The following is a 13,728-nucleotide window of genomic DNA, read 5'->3' on the forward strand; positions in this document are numbered from 1 at the left end:
GAAACTCCATGTTCTCTGGTCTTATGTTCTCTTCCCTGTGTTAAGTCACTTCAGTCATGTCTGACTGTGACCCCATGGACTGTAGCCTGTCAGGCTCCTCTGTCTAGGGGATCCTCCAGGTAAGAATACTGAAATGGGTTGCTATTTCCTACTCTATGGGATCTTTCTGATCCAGGGATTGAACCCACATCTCTTTTATCTCCTGCATTGACAGGCAGATTCTTTACCACTAGCACCACCTAGGAAACCTTCTCCTCCCTTACCTGACTTCTGCATCTCAAGCAAACCCTCCACACATTCCCACAGACCATGTTGGTAAATACTACTTTTTTTTTTTTAATTGGAGGCTAATTACTTTACAATATTGTGGTGGTTTTTGCCATACGTTCACATGAATCAGCCATGGGTATACATATGTTCCCCATCCTGAACCCCCCCCCCACCTCCCTCCCCATCCCATCCCGCAGGGTCATCCCAGTGCACCAGCCCCGAGCACCCTGTCTCATGCATTGAACCTGGACTGGCAGTCTATTTCATATATGATAATATACATGTTTCAATGCCATTCTCCCAAATCATCCCACCCTCCCTCTCCCACAGAGTCCAAAAGACTGTTCTTTACATCTGTGTCTCTTTTGCTGTCTCACATATAGGGTCATCATAACCATCTTTCTAAATTCCATATATATGCGTTAGTATACTGTATTGGTGTTTTTCTTTCTGGCTTACTTCACTCTGTATAACAGGCTCCAGTTTCATCCACCTCATTAGAACTGATTCAAATGTATTCTTTTTAATAGCTGAGTAATATTCCATTGTGTATATGTACCATAGCTTCCTTATCCATTTGTCTGCTGATGGACATCTAGGTTGCTTCCACGTCCTGGCTATTATAAATAGTGCTGCAATGAACACTGGGGTACACGTGTCTCTTTCAATTCTGGTTTCCTCAGTGTGTATGCCCAGCAGTGGAATGCTGGGTCATATGGCAGTTCTATTTCCAGTTTTTTAAGGAATCTCCACACTGTTCTCCATAGTGGCTGTACTAGTTTGCATTCCCACCAACAGTGTAGAGGTTTCCTTTTTCTTCGATCCCGCTCCAGCATTTATTGTTTGTAAGCTTTTTGATACTACTTTATAACTTGGCTTGAAAACCTGTTGAATAGATGTGTTACCGACACTTAAGATTTCTAATAAGTAAAAATCACTTTTCTTTTTCTATGGCATAGATGACTTATCTGAAATTTAAGGAAGCTTTCTCAAGGGGTTCCTTATTTATGCAGCTAAGATCAGACTCTACCGTTATGGTGATCTTGTTTTCTTGAGAATCAGTGACTGCCCATGAATTTGTGCATGTTGACACAGAAAGGGCCTAAATCCAAAGAATTTAGCTCTAATGAGCTCCTACATTTTAGCAACTCCTCTCTGTCAACAGAAAAGGGAACAGTAACTCTGAGAACGTCAATGGTTCTCTCACAGTTACATGACAGGTTAATAACAGTGTTGGGTGGATTTAGGACTTTAAGCTCTGGATTGCTCAATCTAAAATATTGCTCGGACTTGATTTAAAAATAAAATCCAGTATTAAGTGGAATCATTAAAGAACAAAATAATGAGAAATGATAAAACTTAGAAGGTGACTTCAGGCTTTGCAGTTGTTCAAACTGTATTAAAATAATTCTTTTTCTGTTGAAATTTCTTTTTTTAATTGTGATAAATATACAGAACACGAAATTGACCACTGTAAGTATTTTTGCGTAGAGTTTAGTGACATTAGTGAGATTTAGTGACCAGTACATTCCTGGTTGTGCAACTGTCTCTGCCATCCACCTCCAAAAATTTGTTTATCATCACAAACTAGAACTCTGTACCAATTAACAATAACTGCTCATTATCCATTTCCCCAGCCCCGGTAAACACATCTACTTCACTTCTCTGATAATTTGACTATTCCAGATACCTGATATGGGTGAAATCACGCAATACTGTCCTTTTGTCTCTTGTATATTTCACTGAGCATGTCTTTTAGGTTCATTCATGTTGGAGTGTGTATCAGTATTTTCTTCTTTTTTAAGACTGAATAGCATTCCACGGAATGTCTATACCATATTTTGTTTGTCTATTCATCTATTGTTGGATATGTCTATTGTTTTTACCTTTTGGCTATGTGGATAATGCTGCCATGAACTTTGGTGTACAAATATCTGAGTCCCTATCTAAATCCACTTTAATCACTTTCTAGATTAAGTTCTATATTTTTCAGTGAACATCTTTTATATGCATATCCTTTTGCACCTTTTTTTGACAGCAGATCTGATGAAATAGGTGTAGTGTATTAATACTTAATTTAAAAAATTATAATTTAACCTAATTAAAAATTTAAACTGATTTAAATCAAAATATATTTTGTTTTATATTTTTGACCTTGATCTTTCAAACTTGTGAAGCACTTGGGAGCTACAGAGTTAAGATACGTATTTTTAGAAAATTTACCTGACTCCTTTATGGAGAATGACTTGTATGAGATATAAAATCAAAACAAAGTGGTAAAAACTGTTTAAAGAATCTAGGTGAGATGTTGGAGGGGATGTCTAAGACAGAGCCTCACTACAGTTAGCCTAAATGCCCGTCCATGTAATCACAAAAGCAGAAGACCTTTCCATTGTTAATTTTATTTCTTTTTAATTTAATTTAAATAAAAATTTTAGATTAAAAAATAAGTTTTGCACAAACTTTGGGAAACTACTGAAATTACATTCTACCCCTTTAATAAATATATGTGCATTAAAGTCTATAAACAATTTAGGGAGTTTATGGATCCATTCAGTTTTATTCTTAGGTTTCAGGTTTAAGTGTGTAGGATTTCTTTCAATATTCCCTAATCATGGGCATTTCTGAGGCTTTGAAACAGCATTTTCATTCTTCACTTCATTAGTAGAGCTAGGCTAGGTATCTGCAAATCAGGAAAATACACGATTATGTTATTATTTCCGACCTGGTGCTCACCTCAGTGCATTGAAATACTTGAACCATTTACTGACTCCTAATTTGAACACACTTACCCATCTTTCTTATTTATTAAAAACTTTAGTGAAAAAAATAACATCACTGGCTCTAAAGAAGCAAAGATCCCTGATACTCACATGTGTGGATTCTCATGCTGCAATCAGTGTGTGCAATCACAATTGGGTTACTGATGGAGGCTAAAGAATATTGAGGAGTATGAAAGAGAAAGCCTAGATTGCCTTGAATAGACTGTTAGTGGAAATGCAGATTTAAAAAAATCTACTAATGAGGACTGCCTCCCTGCATGCCAGCAATGGCTATTTTGCTCTGTTCAGATGCAGGGCTGTGTCTGAGGAGGCTTCGTTCTTGCTAAGTTCTGCTTGACATTCTGCTTGCCGTACCACTTGACGACAGCAGCCTCCATTCTAGTGGGGACGGCAGTGGAGCAAGATGGTTTGGAACAGGTACCTACTGCAGGCCAGGGTGCACAGTGGGGTGGTTTCAGGAAACCAGCCAGGTCCCCAAGCATGGCCACATTTTCTGCTCATCTGCTTCCTCTGCTTTGTTCCTGGGAGTGAGCAAGTGTGTATGCTCGGTTTTCATGACTCTTGATCTCTTACAACCCTTTGACAATTCCCACTGGTTTTCAAACCAGCTAAGCGGATTCATCTTCCTGCTTTGGACCCCAGGGTTGGGTTGCCCAATATGTGAATGGAGCCCTTCACCCCCATGGAAGATTTCCAGGACTGTGATATCCCACTCCTCTTCTGTGTCCCCCGTTTAGAGGAGTGGGTCTTGGCTTGATTGTTCTCCTTCCTGCCTACATGGCTCCATGCGGTCTTCCCTCACAGCCGTGGTTGCAGAAATCTTTCTGCCAGCCTTCTCTTTGCTTTCAGGGAAACTTGCTCCACTGGTAGATGTAACTTACTGATATGTTCAACGTGGGAGGTAAGCTCAGCGTCCTCCTATTCCACCATCTTGATCTCCTCTAAAATCCTCACAGACAGCTTCTTGAAGATGAGGCGTGGACTCATGGATCCCTTCAGACATGTTGTGTGCTATGCTTAGTCACTCAGTCATGTCCAGCTCTTTGTGACCCCATGGATTGTAGCCCACCAGGCTCCGCTGTCCATGGGGATTCTCCAGGCAAGAATACTAGAGTGAGCTGCCATGCCCTCCTCCAGGGGATCTTCCCAACCCAGGGATCGAACCCAGGTCTCCCACATTGCAGGCAGATTCTTTACCATCTAAGCCATCAAGGAGGCCCTCAGACATATTGACAGAAGCCAAAAATGGAGATGAGGATATTTTTAAAGATCTGTGGAGCAGCCTTTTGTCTAATGGAGGTAACTCCCATGATATAACCAGGAGATCCATAATGTACTTGAGATTTTTATACCACAAGAAACATGGCTAGTTTGGGATGAAAGAGACAGGAAAAGGATGAGATGAAATGAAACCTTTGGACTCCCATAGAGGAAGAAATAAGCTGATGAACTATTCAGCTGCAAACTCATGATATTTTATGGAGAGCAAAGGAGAATTATGAGGGTGAAGAATTAGAAGTTAGAACTTCAATCTCACAGGACTGAGTTTCAGATCACAGAAAATTGTTTCCAGTTCTTGAAATCTAATATTATTTACCCACTTGGATGTCAAAATTTCTTATGACCAGTGACTGATGTTTTCCTTCCAAATTGTTGCACCTAAATTAATAAAGATCAGTAACCCATGTCTTATATCTGTCCCATTACTGTTTCTTGGAAGCAGAAAACATGTTCCCTAATTTCATAGGTCCACAGATAGAAATTTCACCTCTAGATGGATCATACCCTGATTCTCACCCATAATTATTAAATTATTTGGATGCTATAATTTGGGACATTTAAGCTAATGATATTTAGATGAGATTTTGAACTATGGATTGGTGGTGTAACAGTTTAAGACTTTTTGGAATGTTGGGATGGGGTGAATACATTTTGTGCGATATACTTGAGTTTTGAGGTGCAGAGAGCAGAATATAATAGGCAGACTGTGTCCCCCTAAAAGTATCTCTGTTCTAATTCTTGGAACCAGTGAATATGCTACCTCACATGGTAAAGGGACTTTGCAGATGTGATTAACATAAGTGTCTAGAGATGGGGATATTATCCTGGACTACCCAGGTGGGGTCAGTATAATTACTAGAGTTCTTCTAAATGAAAGAAGATAACAGGAGAGTAACAGAAAGAATGTGATAGAGGAAGGAAAAGTCAGAGTGATATAATTGCCAATTGGAAGGAGGCTATGAGCCAGGGAATGCAAGCAGCCACTGAGAGCTGGAAGAGGCAAGAAAAAGATTGTCCAGTTAAGCCGCCAGAAAGAATGCAAGCCTGTTCATGTCTTGCCTTTACTCCAATAAGGCCCATTTTGGATTTCTATACTTTAAGATAATAAATGTTGTTTATTGCCTCTATGTTTACAGTAAATTTTACAGAAGCCTTGGGAAGCTATTACAGTGATCATAGGAGGTTAGATCCCTCCTGAAGGCAGAAGATTAGGTTGCTAAAGCCAACTTGGAGGGCCACTAATTGCAGTGGCTATTGGATGGATTCTAGAGCTGCACATAGGCTTTCTCTAGTTGTAGCAAGCTGGAGCTGTTCTTCATTGCTGTGTGCAGGCTTTTCATTTCGGTGGCTTCTGTTGTTGCTGAGCACTGGCTCTAGGGCACACAGGCTTCAGTAGCACCAGCTGAATTGCCCTGTGGCACGTGGAATCTTCCTGGACCAGGGACCAAACCTGTGTCCCCTGCATTGGCAGGTGGATTCTTAGCCCCCAGACCATCAGGGAAGTCCTAGAGCTTTTCTTATTTGGGCCTCTATCCAAAGTGGGTTGATTTTCAAGCACACATGAACTTAAGTAAAACATGTAAATTAGAAATATGTTGTCTCCAGAATGTTAAAAGACCTAAAAGATGTTGGAGCCGTTGAAATATTGTGGTATCATTAGTTGTTTCTTTACCATGTAAGTGATAGAGAAGTTTTAAGACTGACCAAATCCTTCTGAGAAATTTAACTTGGGTATGGGGTAGGGGTGGGGGTGTCCCTGGTGGAAAGTCAGTAAAGAGCCTGCCTGTAATGCAGGAGTCCTGGGTTCGATCCCCAGGTCAGGAAGATCCCCTGGAGAAGGGAATGGCAACACACTCCAGTATTCCTGCCTGGAGAATTCCATGTACAGAGGAGTCTGGTGGACTACAGTCCATGGAGTTGCAAAGAGTTGGACACAATTGAGTGAATAAACACTTTCATTTTCACAGGGTCTTAAGCTTTGTGTGGGAGTGATGGCACATCCCTTCATGTGAGCTGCTTTGAGAACGTTTCTGTCTTGAAGGAGTGTGTGGAACAAATCACCTTGGAGGAGGATAATGTAATGTAATACCTATGATCCTAGGGGAAGTTGGATGTGGTTAATATTTTGCCAGCAAAGATTGTGGCCGGTGGTAGAACTGTTGAAGTATCAATTGGCAACCAGTCAGAGCTATATTATGCCTTTTCCAGTGAAAGTGAGTGAAAGTGAAAGTTGCTTAGTTGTGTCTGACTCTTTGCGACCCCATGGACTATACAGTCCATGGAATTCTCTAGGCCAGAATACTGAAGTGGGTAGCCTTTCCCTTCTCCAGGGAATCTTCCCGACTCAGGGACTGAACTCAGGTCTCCCGCATTGCAGGTGGATTCTCTACCAGCTGAGCCACAAGGAGGCAAACTGCAGGCGAGGGCCTGCTTAAAGAGGTACTGAGCAGAACATATTAGCCAAATCTATAACTGCTAAGGATTTCCCAGTAGATCCTTGGATAGAGTCAGTCATTTAACTAACACTGAGTATGGAAGCTGTAATGTGTGGGACTGTGCATTATCTGTTCCCAGTCCTTACAATTTGGTCAGATGTCATGACTGAAGTAGGCATGCAAGCATTAATAGAGTACGAAAGATTTATTACTCAAATAATGAGGCCTTTTTGAAAGAACAGGACAGGTTCCCAAGTACCTGGAAAATGGCCGTCCAGTGTACGGAGGGATGATTAGCTTGAGTTTTTATTGTGAGTGGGGGAGTGGTATGTGGTGAGGATTGCCCCTCAATGACCTGACTTGCATGGTTTGAAACTTCCACTTAGGGCCACGAGAGGGAGCATACACCTTTCTTAATAGTTTGCCCAGGAAACGGAGATAGGGACCGAAGTCCGCCAGCATCAAAGATCAGAAACAAACTCAGACTTTTGATTACACTTGGGTAATTGGGGAGAAACCAAGTTAGTAAAGAAGACTATTTTAATTAAGTCATTCAGTACTTGATACTGAATCAAAAAACTATTTGGATATATCACTTTAAATAATGAAGATGAATTTTTCTAAAACAGAACAAGCAGAGACACTGGAACCAACCTTGACACATTATCTTAAACTAATTAACTTTGTTTTCTCAGCAGTAAAATGAGACAGACAGCGATACATTCACTTAAAGCTTTAAATGGAAGTTTCCATAACTTTAAACTGAAGAGCATTCCTGAATTGTTGCAAGGTCCTCAAGGAATACTTTCAGTATACAAGATTGAATGAGAAAGCAACTGAATGTCATAAAAATAATTCAAAAGATACAATCAAATGTTGGTATCATCATGTTAATGTTAATCCATGTTGTGTGACATATTTAATGTGTTTAACCCATTGATGTTTTTGTAGATTTTAAAGAGGAGGAGAAATCATACAAAGTTTTTAACTGGTTTCTGCCTGAAGACTGTAATGAAGAATTTCAGAGGTCTTTTCATTCCTTTATGGAGAAAACTTTTGTGGGCAGGTAATTTTCTTAATTATTCAAACGAAAGAGTCACAGTTCAGTTCAGTTCAGTTGCTCAGTCGTGTCTGACTCTTTGTGACCCCATGGACTGCAATACACCAGGCTTCCCTGTCCATCACCAACTCCTGCAGCTTGCTCACCCTCATGTTCCATGGAGTCAGTGATGCCATCCAACCATCTGTCACCCCCTTCTCCCCCAACCTTGAATCATTTCAGGCATCAGGGTCTTCTCAAATGAGTCAGGTGGCCAAAGTTGCATCAGGTGGCCAAAGTTGCATCAGGTGGCCAAAGTATTGGAGTTTCAGCTTCAGCATCTGTCCTTCCAATGAATATTCAGGACTGATCTCCTTTAGGATGGACTTGTTGGATCTCCTTGCAGTCCAAGGGACTCTCAAGAGTCTTCTCCAACACCACAGTTCAAAGCATCAATTCTTCGTTGCTCAGTTTTCTTTATAGTCCAACTCTCACATCCATACATGATTATTGGAAAAACCATAACTTTGACTAGATGGACCTTTGTTGGCAAAGTAATGCCCCTGCTTTTTAAAGAGTCACAATTTTGGTAATATAAGTGAATGGATAGATGCTTAGAGTGAGGATGTGATAAAGGATGGTTGGATGGATGGACAGAGGGACAGAGATATGGATGAATGATACTGATCTTTGGGTAAACAGGTGTTTCACAGTACATCACCCATTCCAGCCACTCAAGACTTTTCCTTGCTCTGTCCTTTCTTCTACTATAAGCATGAAGGTATTACACACACATACACACAAACACACACACACACACACATTCCTGTACCAAGTGGGAGGTAGGTAGTTTCTTCTGGGATTTCCTTACAATACTTCACTTACAATCTTTGTCTATAATTTCCCCAACACAGAAGTATATGTATCTCAACCTCTCACTGTTGGTAGGGACATCAAAGACACCTTTTTATTTATTTTTTCATTTTTCCCTCATATGTTTTTATTAACGGAGAAGACTTAAACAGTGCTTTTTTAGAAATTGAGCATCTGGCCATGTAAAGTCCTTTTAAAAAGCAGTCAACCTTGTGCAAAATAAGATGTGAAACTGACTCCTTTTGCTTCATCTGACATGAAAAGGAACACATAGCTCCTTACTCAATGTTAAAGGGGAAAGATAGAAATCCATGCCTATCTTGGTTAATTACAGAGGACTCTTCCCCTCTTTTCTTCTTGAAAATCTATTTACTAATCAAGGTACTGCTCAAATCTGACTATTTCCATAAAATCTCTTTTCCTCACTCAGACTGGATGACCATGGTCCCTCTGGTATGTGCGTTAATCACTCAATCGTGTCCGCTCTTTGCGACCCCATGCACTGTAGCCCGCCAAGTTGCTCCATCCATGGGATTTTCTAGGCAAGAATACTGGAGTGGGTTGCCGTCTCCTTCTCCAGGGGATTTTCCTGACCAAGGGATTGAACCTGGGTCTCCCGCATTGCAGGCAGATTCTTCACTGTCTGAGCCAGCAGGGAAGCCCTCTGGGATAGGTCTGATCTAATCTGCTCAACTGATACTTAGTTTATATCATCTTGTGGTGTTAGTTATACATTTTAAGTATATTCTTTGTCTAATTCCTCCCTACTTTAATATTTTGAGGACAGATATAAGTAACCAGGCATTCTTGATATTTTTCCTATTTTATTTTAATTTTAATTATGACTAATGAATTACATTCTAAGAATTTTTGGAACATTACTAAAGTTATCCAAAAGTTTTGGTAATCACTCCTTTGTTATATCTTAACAAATACACAGTAGAAGATGATGTGAGCCAATCACTTCCATTGTTGTGACTTGAAGTTAACCCTAAAGATCAGACAGAGATCTGCATATTGCTAATGACTTCTTAGTCTCTGGGCAATCTCTATCTGAGGCAGAGTGGTGCAGTGGCAGACAGTTATAACTATGCCAAGGTACCAATTCTCCTGGTCGTCCATGCAGTCAGGAAGCCTCTGATGTCTCGAGGCCTTGCGCTTGTTACCTCTGGTATCTCAGAGTGCAGATGGATATCCTACTTCCCTTTGTATTGTACAAAGAGGAAACAGAATCATAATCTATTTAGGCAGTGGTGGGAGAGCATGGCAAGAAGATAGCTTCCTGGGATAACCCCATAGGCAATGTCTGAATTACAGGTCAGTAAGCTTTTCTTCTCTGGATCCCTTAGCCTGCAGTGAACTGGAAAGGCTAATCATGTGCTTCAAAACCAGACTTTTCCCCTTTGTTTACTGTGGACATAGAAAGATAGAGTTTTCATTTTTAACTGAGATTTTGAGTTCTAGTATGATCCGATAACCTCTTGGATGAGGAAATCTGTCATATGCAAATACACAGTGATTTTAAAAAATAGTCTGTATTGTCAATATTTGTGGGATTGTGTTATCAAGTGGTTCCCACAGTTTTGCTGAGTAAACAAAGAAACCACTCATAAAGGTTCAGTATGTAAGTAAAACTGAAAGAGAGTGTCACAGAATTCAAGTAGAAAGAGACCTGTGAGGCCTGCTATGGTCAAAGAAGCCTCCCAGAGCAGAAGTCCCAATGATGGGAATTCCTTTTTCATTAAAATAATTCATCTATGCCCAAGGCCTTCGAGAATTACTGTCTGAAAACTGTCATGGAGAGTGCTAGGGATTTGTAGCAGTGAAGAAAGGGAGTAGGGGATGGAAGGGAACACTCTCAAGAGCAGAACATCTGCCTGGACTGACTGAGGGCACGTGTGTATGGACAGTGGAGGAGTAGGCTGGCTGCTGCTGGGTGTGGGCTTACTCACCTGGAATATTTTCTTGGTAGCCCAAGATTTTTTAATTCAACTTTTTAAATTTTGGCTGCACTGGGTCTTTGTTGCAGTGTGAGTGCTTTTCTCCAGCTGTGGCCTGAAGGCTTCGTTGCTCACAGCATGTGAGCTCTTAGTTCCCTAACCAGGGATCAAACCCAAGTCCCCTGCACTGGAAGGCAGATTTTTAACCACTGGGCCACCAGGGAATTCCCAAGATCCTTTTTTAAAAACCGAAATATAGTTCATTTACAGTGTTTCAGGTGCACGGCAAAATGATTCAGTTCATATATACACACACACTTATATATCTGTATATATATGTATATACACACACATTTATAGGTTTCCCCAGTGGCTCAGTGGTAAAGAATTTGCCTGTAATGCAGGAGTTGCAGGAGATTTGGGTTCAGTCACTGGGTTGGGAAAGCTCCCCTGGAGGAGGATGTGGCAACCCACTCCAGTATTCTTGCCTGGAGAAGTCCATGAACAGGGGAGCCTAGCCAGCTACAGTCGTAGGTTCACAAAGATTCAGACATGACTGAAATCACTTAACATGCATGCGCGCATGTGTGTGCGCGCGTGCGCGCGCGCACGCGCACACACACACACACACACACACACACACGTATTCTTTTTCAGATTATTTTCCATTATAAGTTATTACAAGATATTGAATATAGTTCCCTGTGCTCTATGGTAGATCTTTGTTGGTTATCTATTTTATATATAGTAGTGTGCATATGGGAGAAGGAAATGGCAACCCAGTCCAGTATTCTTGTCTGGAGAATCCCATGGACAGAAGAGCTACAGTCCAGTCCATAGGGTTGCACAGAGTCAGACATGACTGAGGCGACTTAGCGAGCAAGCGAGTATGTATATGTTAATCCCAAATCCCCAGTTTATCCCTTCCCTCCTTCCCCTTTTGGTAACAATGTTTGTTTTCTATGTCTGTGAGTCTATTTCTGGTTTATAAATAGGCTCATTTGCATTGTTTTCTAAGATTCCATATATAAGTTATGTCATATGGTATTTGTCTTTCTCTCTCTGACTTACTTCATTTATTGTGATAATCTCAAGTTCCATACATGTAGCTGCAAATGACATTATTTCATTCTTTTTACAGCTGAGTAATATTCCACTGTATATGTATACCATGCCTTCTTTACCCATTCATCTGTTGATGGACCAAGGTTCTTTTATGTATTGTGATATAAACACTTTCAACAAATATTTATCATTTATTTATTTTTCTTGCAGATGCAGATTTGAACACTTTTTAAATATTATGGAACTACTAGGGCATCACTGCAGTCATTTGCTAAGGAGAAATGATATCATGAATTCTTTAAAGAATGAGAACTTTGACCTGGTGATAGTGGAAATGTTTGACTACTGTCCTTTCTTGGTTGCTGAGAAGCTTGGGAAGCCATTTGTGGCCGTTCTCCCTTCCCTATTGGGCACTGTGGACTTTGGACTACCAAGTCCTCTGTCTTATGTGCCAGTATTCTATTCCTTGTTAACTGACCAGATGGACTTCTGGGACCGAGTAAAGAATTTCCTGATGTTTTTTGAGTTCTTCAAGAAGCAGTGGAAAATCCAGTCTGTGTATGATGACACCATCAAGGAGCATTTCCCGGACGACTCTAGGCCAGTTTTGTCTCATCTTCTAACAAAAGCAGAGCTGTGGTTTGTTAACTCCGATTTTGCCTTTGATTTCGCTCGGCCCCTGCTTCCCAACACTGTGTGTATTGGAGGTTTAATGTCCAAACCTGTTAAACCAGTACCACAAGTAAGTAAATGCTAAGAGTGTAGATTCATGCAGAAGTCCTCAGTGCAGAGTTGGTGGCCACCCTGTCACTGGGATCCTGGGAGTGCATAAGGTGAGGCAAGTGAGGCTCCAGGGGACCCTTTGAAAGGAAAGACTCACTTTCAGTATCATGAAAGTATAGAGTTAAGACTTATACAACCCTGAGATTGACCTCCTTAAATACTATATCCAAGGTCTTCTCTTGCCTCACCTTAGTCCTGGTGCTGGTAGAAAAAGACTTTTAGTAAATTGAAGTTTCCATTTTCATTTTCTATGCTCATATTTTCAGTAAGTATGTAGTGAGCATCTGTCACATGCAAGAATCATGAAGGAGATGAGTTACTCACAAGGAAACACAAAACAGAACAACTATGGGGGTGGTGTGTGGGGCTGATATTGAGAATGCAGGCTTTATCGCCAGCATCCTGAGACAGTAGCGCCCTGGTCCCTAACTCTGCCTACACCTCCTGATTTGATTGATGTGGGGTCAAGCCTGGGAAGTGTAAGTTATAAAAGCTGCCCAATCAGTTTGACTGCATTGACTCAGAACCACTGCTGGAGAAGTTTTCAAAATGGAAGGGAGTTAAGACCAGATGGTAAAGAATTCGCTTGCAATGCAGGAGGCCCAGGTTCAATCTCTGGAGAAGGAAATGGTAACCCTCTCCAGTATTCTTGCCTGGAAAATTCCATGGACAGAAGAACCTGTCAGGCTACAGTCCATGGGATCACAAAGAGTCAGACATGACTGAGTGACTAGCTCTTTAAGATGAATGCGTTGCTTGTCATCTAACAGCACAGGCTTGCAATTTTATGGAATTTATCTTATATAATCTCTTGCCACCTAGAAGGAGGTATGATGACCTCCATTTTAATTCTTTTTTAATTTATAAAAATTTGAATATTTGTTTATTTATTTGGCTGAGTCGGGTCTTAGTTGCAGCATGTAGGATCTTCACTGCATCATGTGGGATCTTTCTTTGTGGCACACAGGCTCCAAAGCACTCGGGATCAGTAGTTGCAGAGTGTGGGTTAGTTGTTCTGTGGCATGTGGAATCTTAGTTCCCTGACCAGGAACTGAACCCATGTGCCCTGCATTGCAAGGTGGATTCTTTTTTTTTTTTTTTATTTTTTTTATTTTTCACTGTCTAGCTTTGTGTTGTATATTTTTTTTTCTTTTTTTTTATTTTTATTATTATTATATATATATTTTTTTCCAGTGGGTTTTGTCATAACATTGATATGAATCAGCCATGGATTTACATGTATTCCCAGTCCCGATCCC

General features: G+C 40.7%; 1 protein-coding gene across 1 annotated transcript in view; it reads left to right on the forward strand.

Annotated features, from left to right (window-relative positions):
• UGT3A2 (UDP glycosyltransferase family 3 member A2) overlaps nucleotides 1-13,728 on the forward strand; it is a 33,499-nt gene that overhangs the window by 4,848 nt on the left and 14,923 nt on the right. Inside the window, exons 3-4 of the mRNA XM_061129959.1 lie at nucleotides 7,721-7,835; nucleotides 11,897-12,428. Coding sequence (XP_060985942.1) covers nucleotides 7,721-7,835; nucleotides 11,897-12,428 — 647 coding nt within the window. The remainder of the gene's footprint in view (nucleotides 1-7,720; nucleotides 7,836-11,896; nucleotides 12,429-13,728) is intronic.

This window comes from Dama dama, chromosome 25 (genome assembly GCF_033118175.1).
Source record: "Dama dama isolate Ldn47 chromosome 25, ASM3311817v1, whole genome shotgun sequence".
NCBI lineage: Eukaryota > Metazoa > Chordata > Mammalia > Artiodactyla > Cervidae > Dama > Dama dama.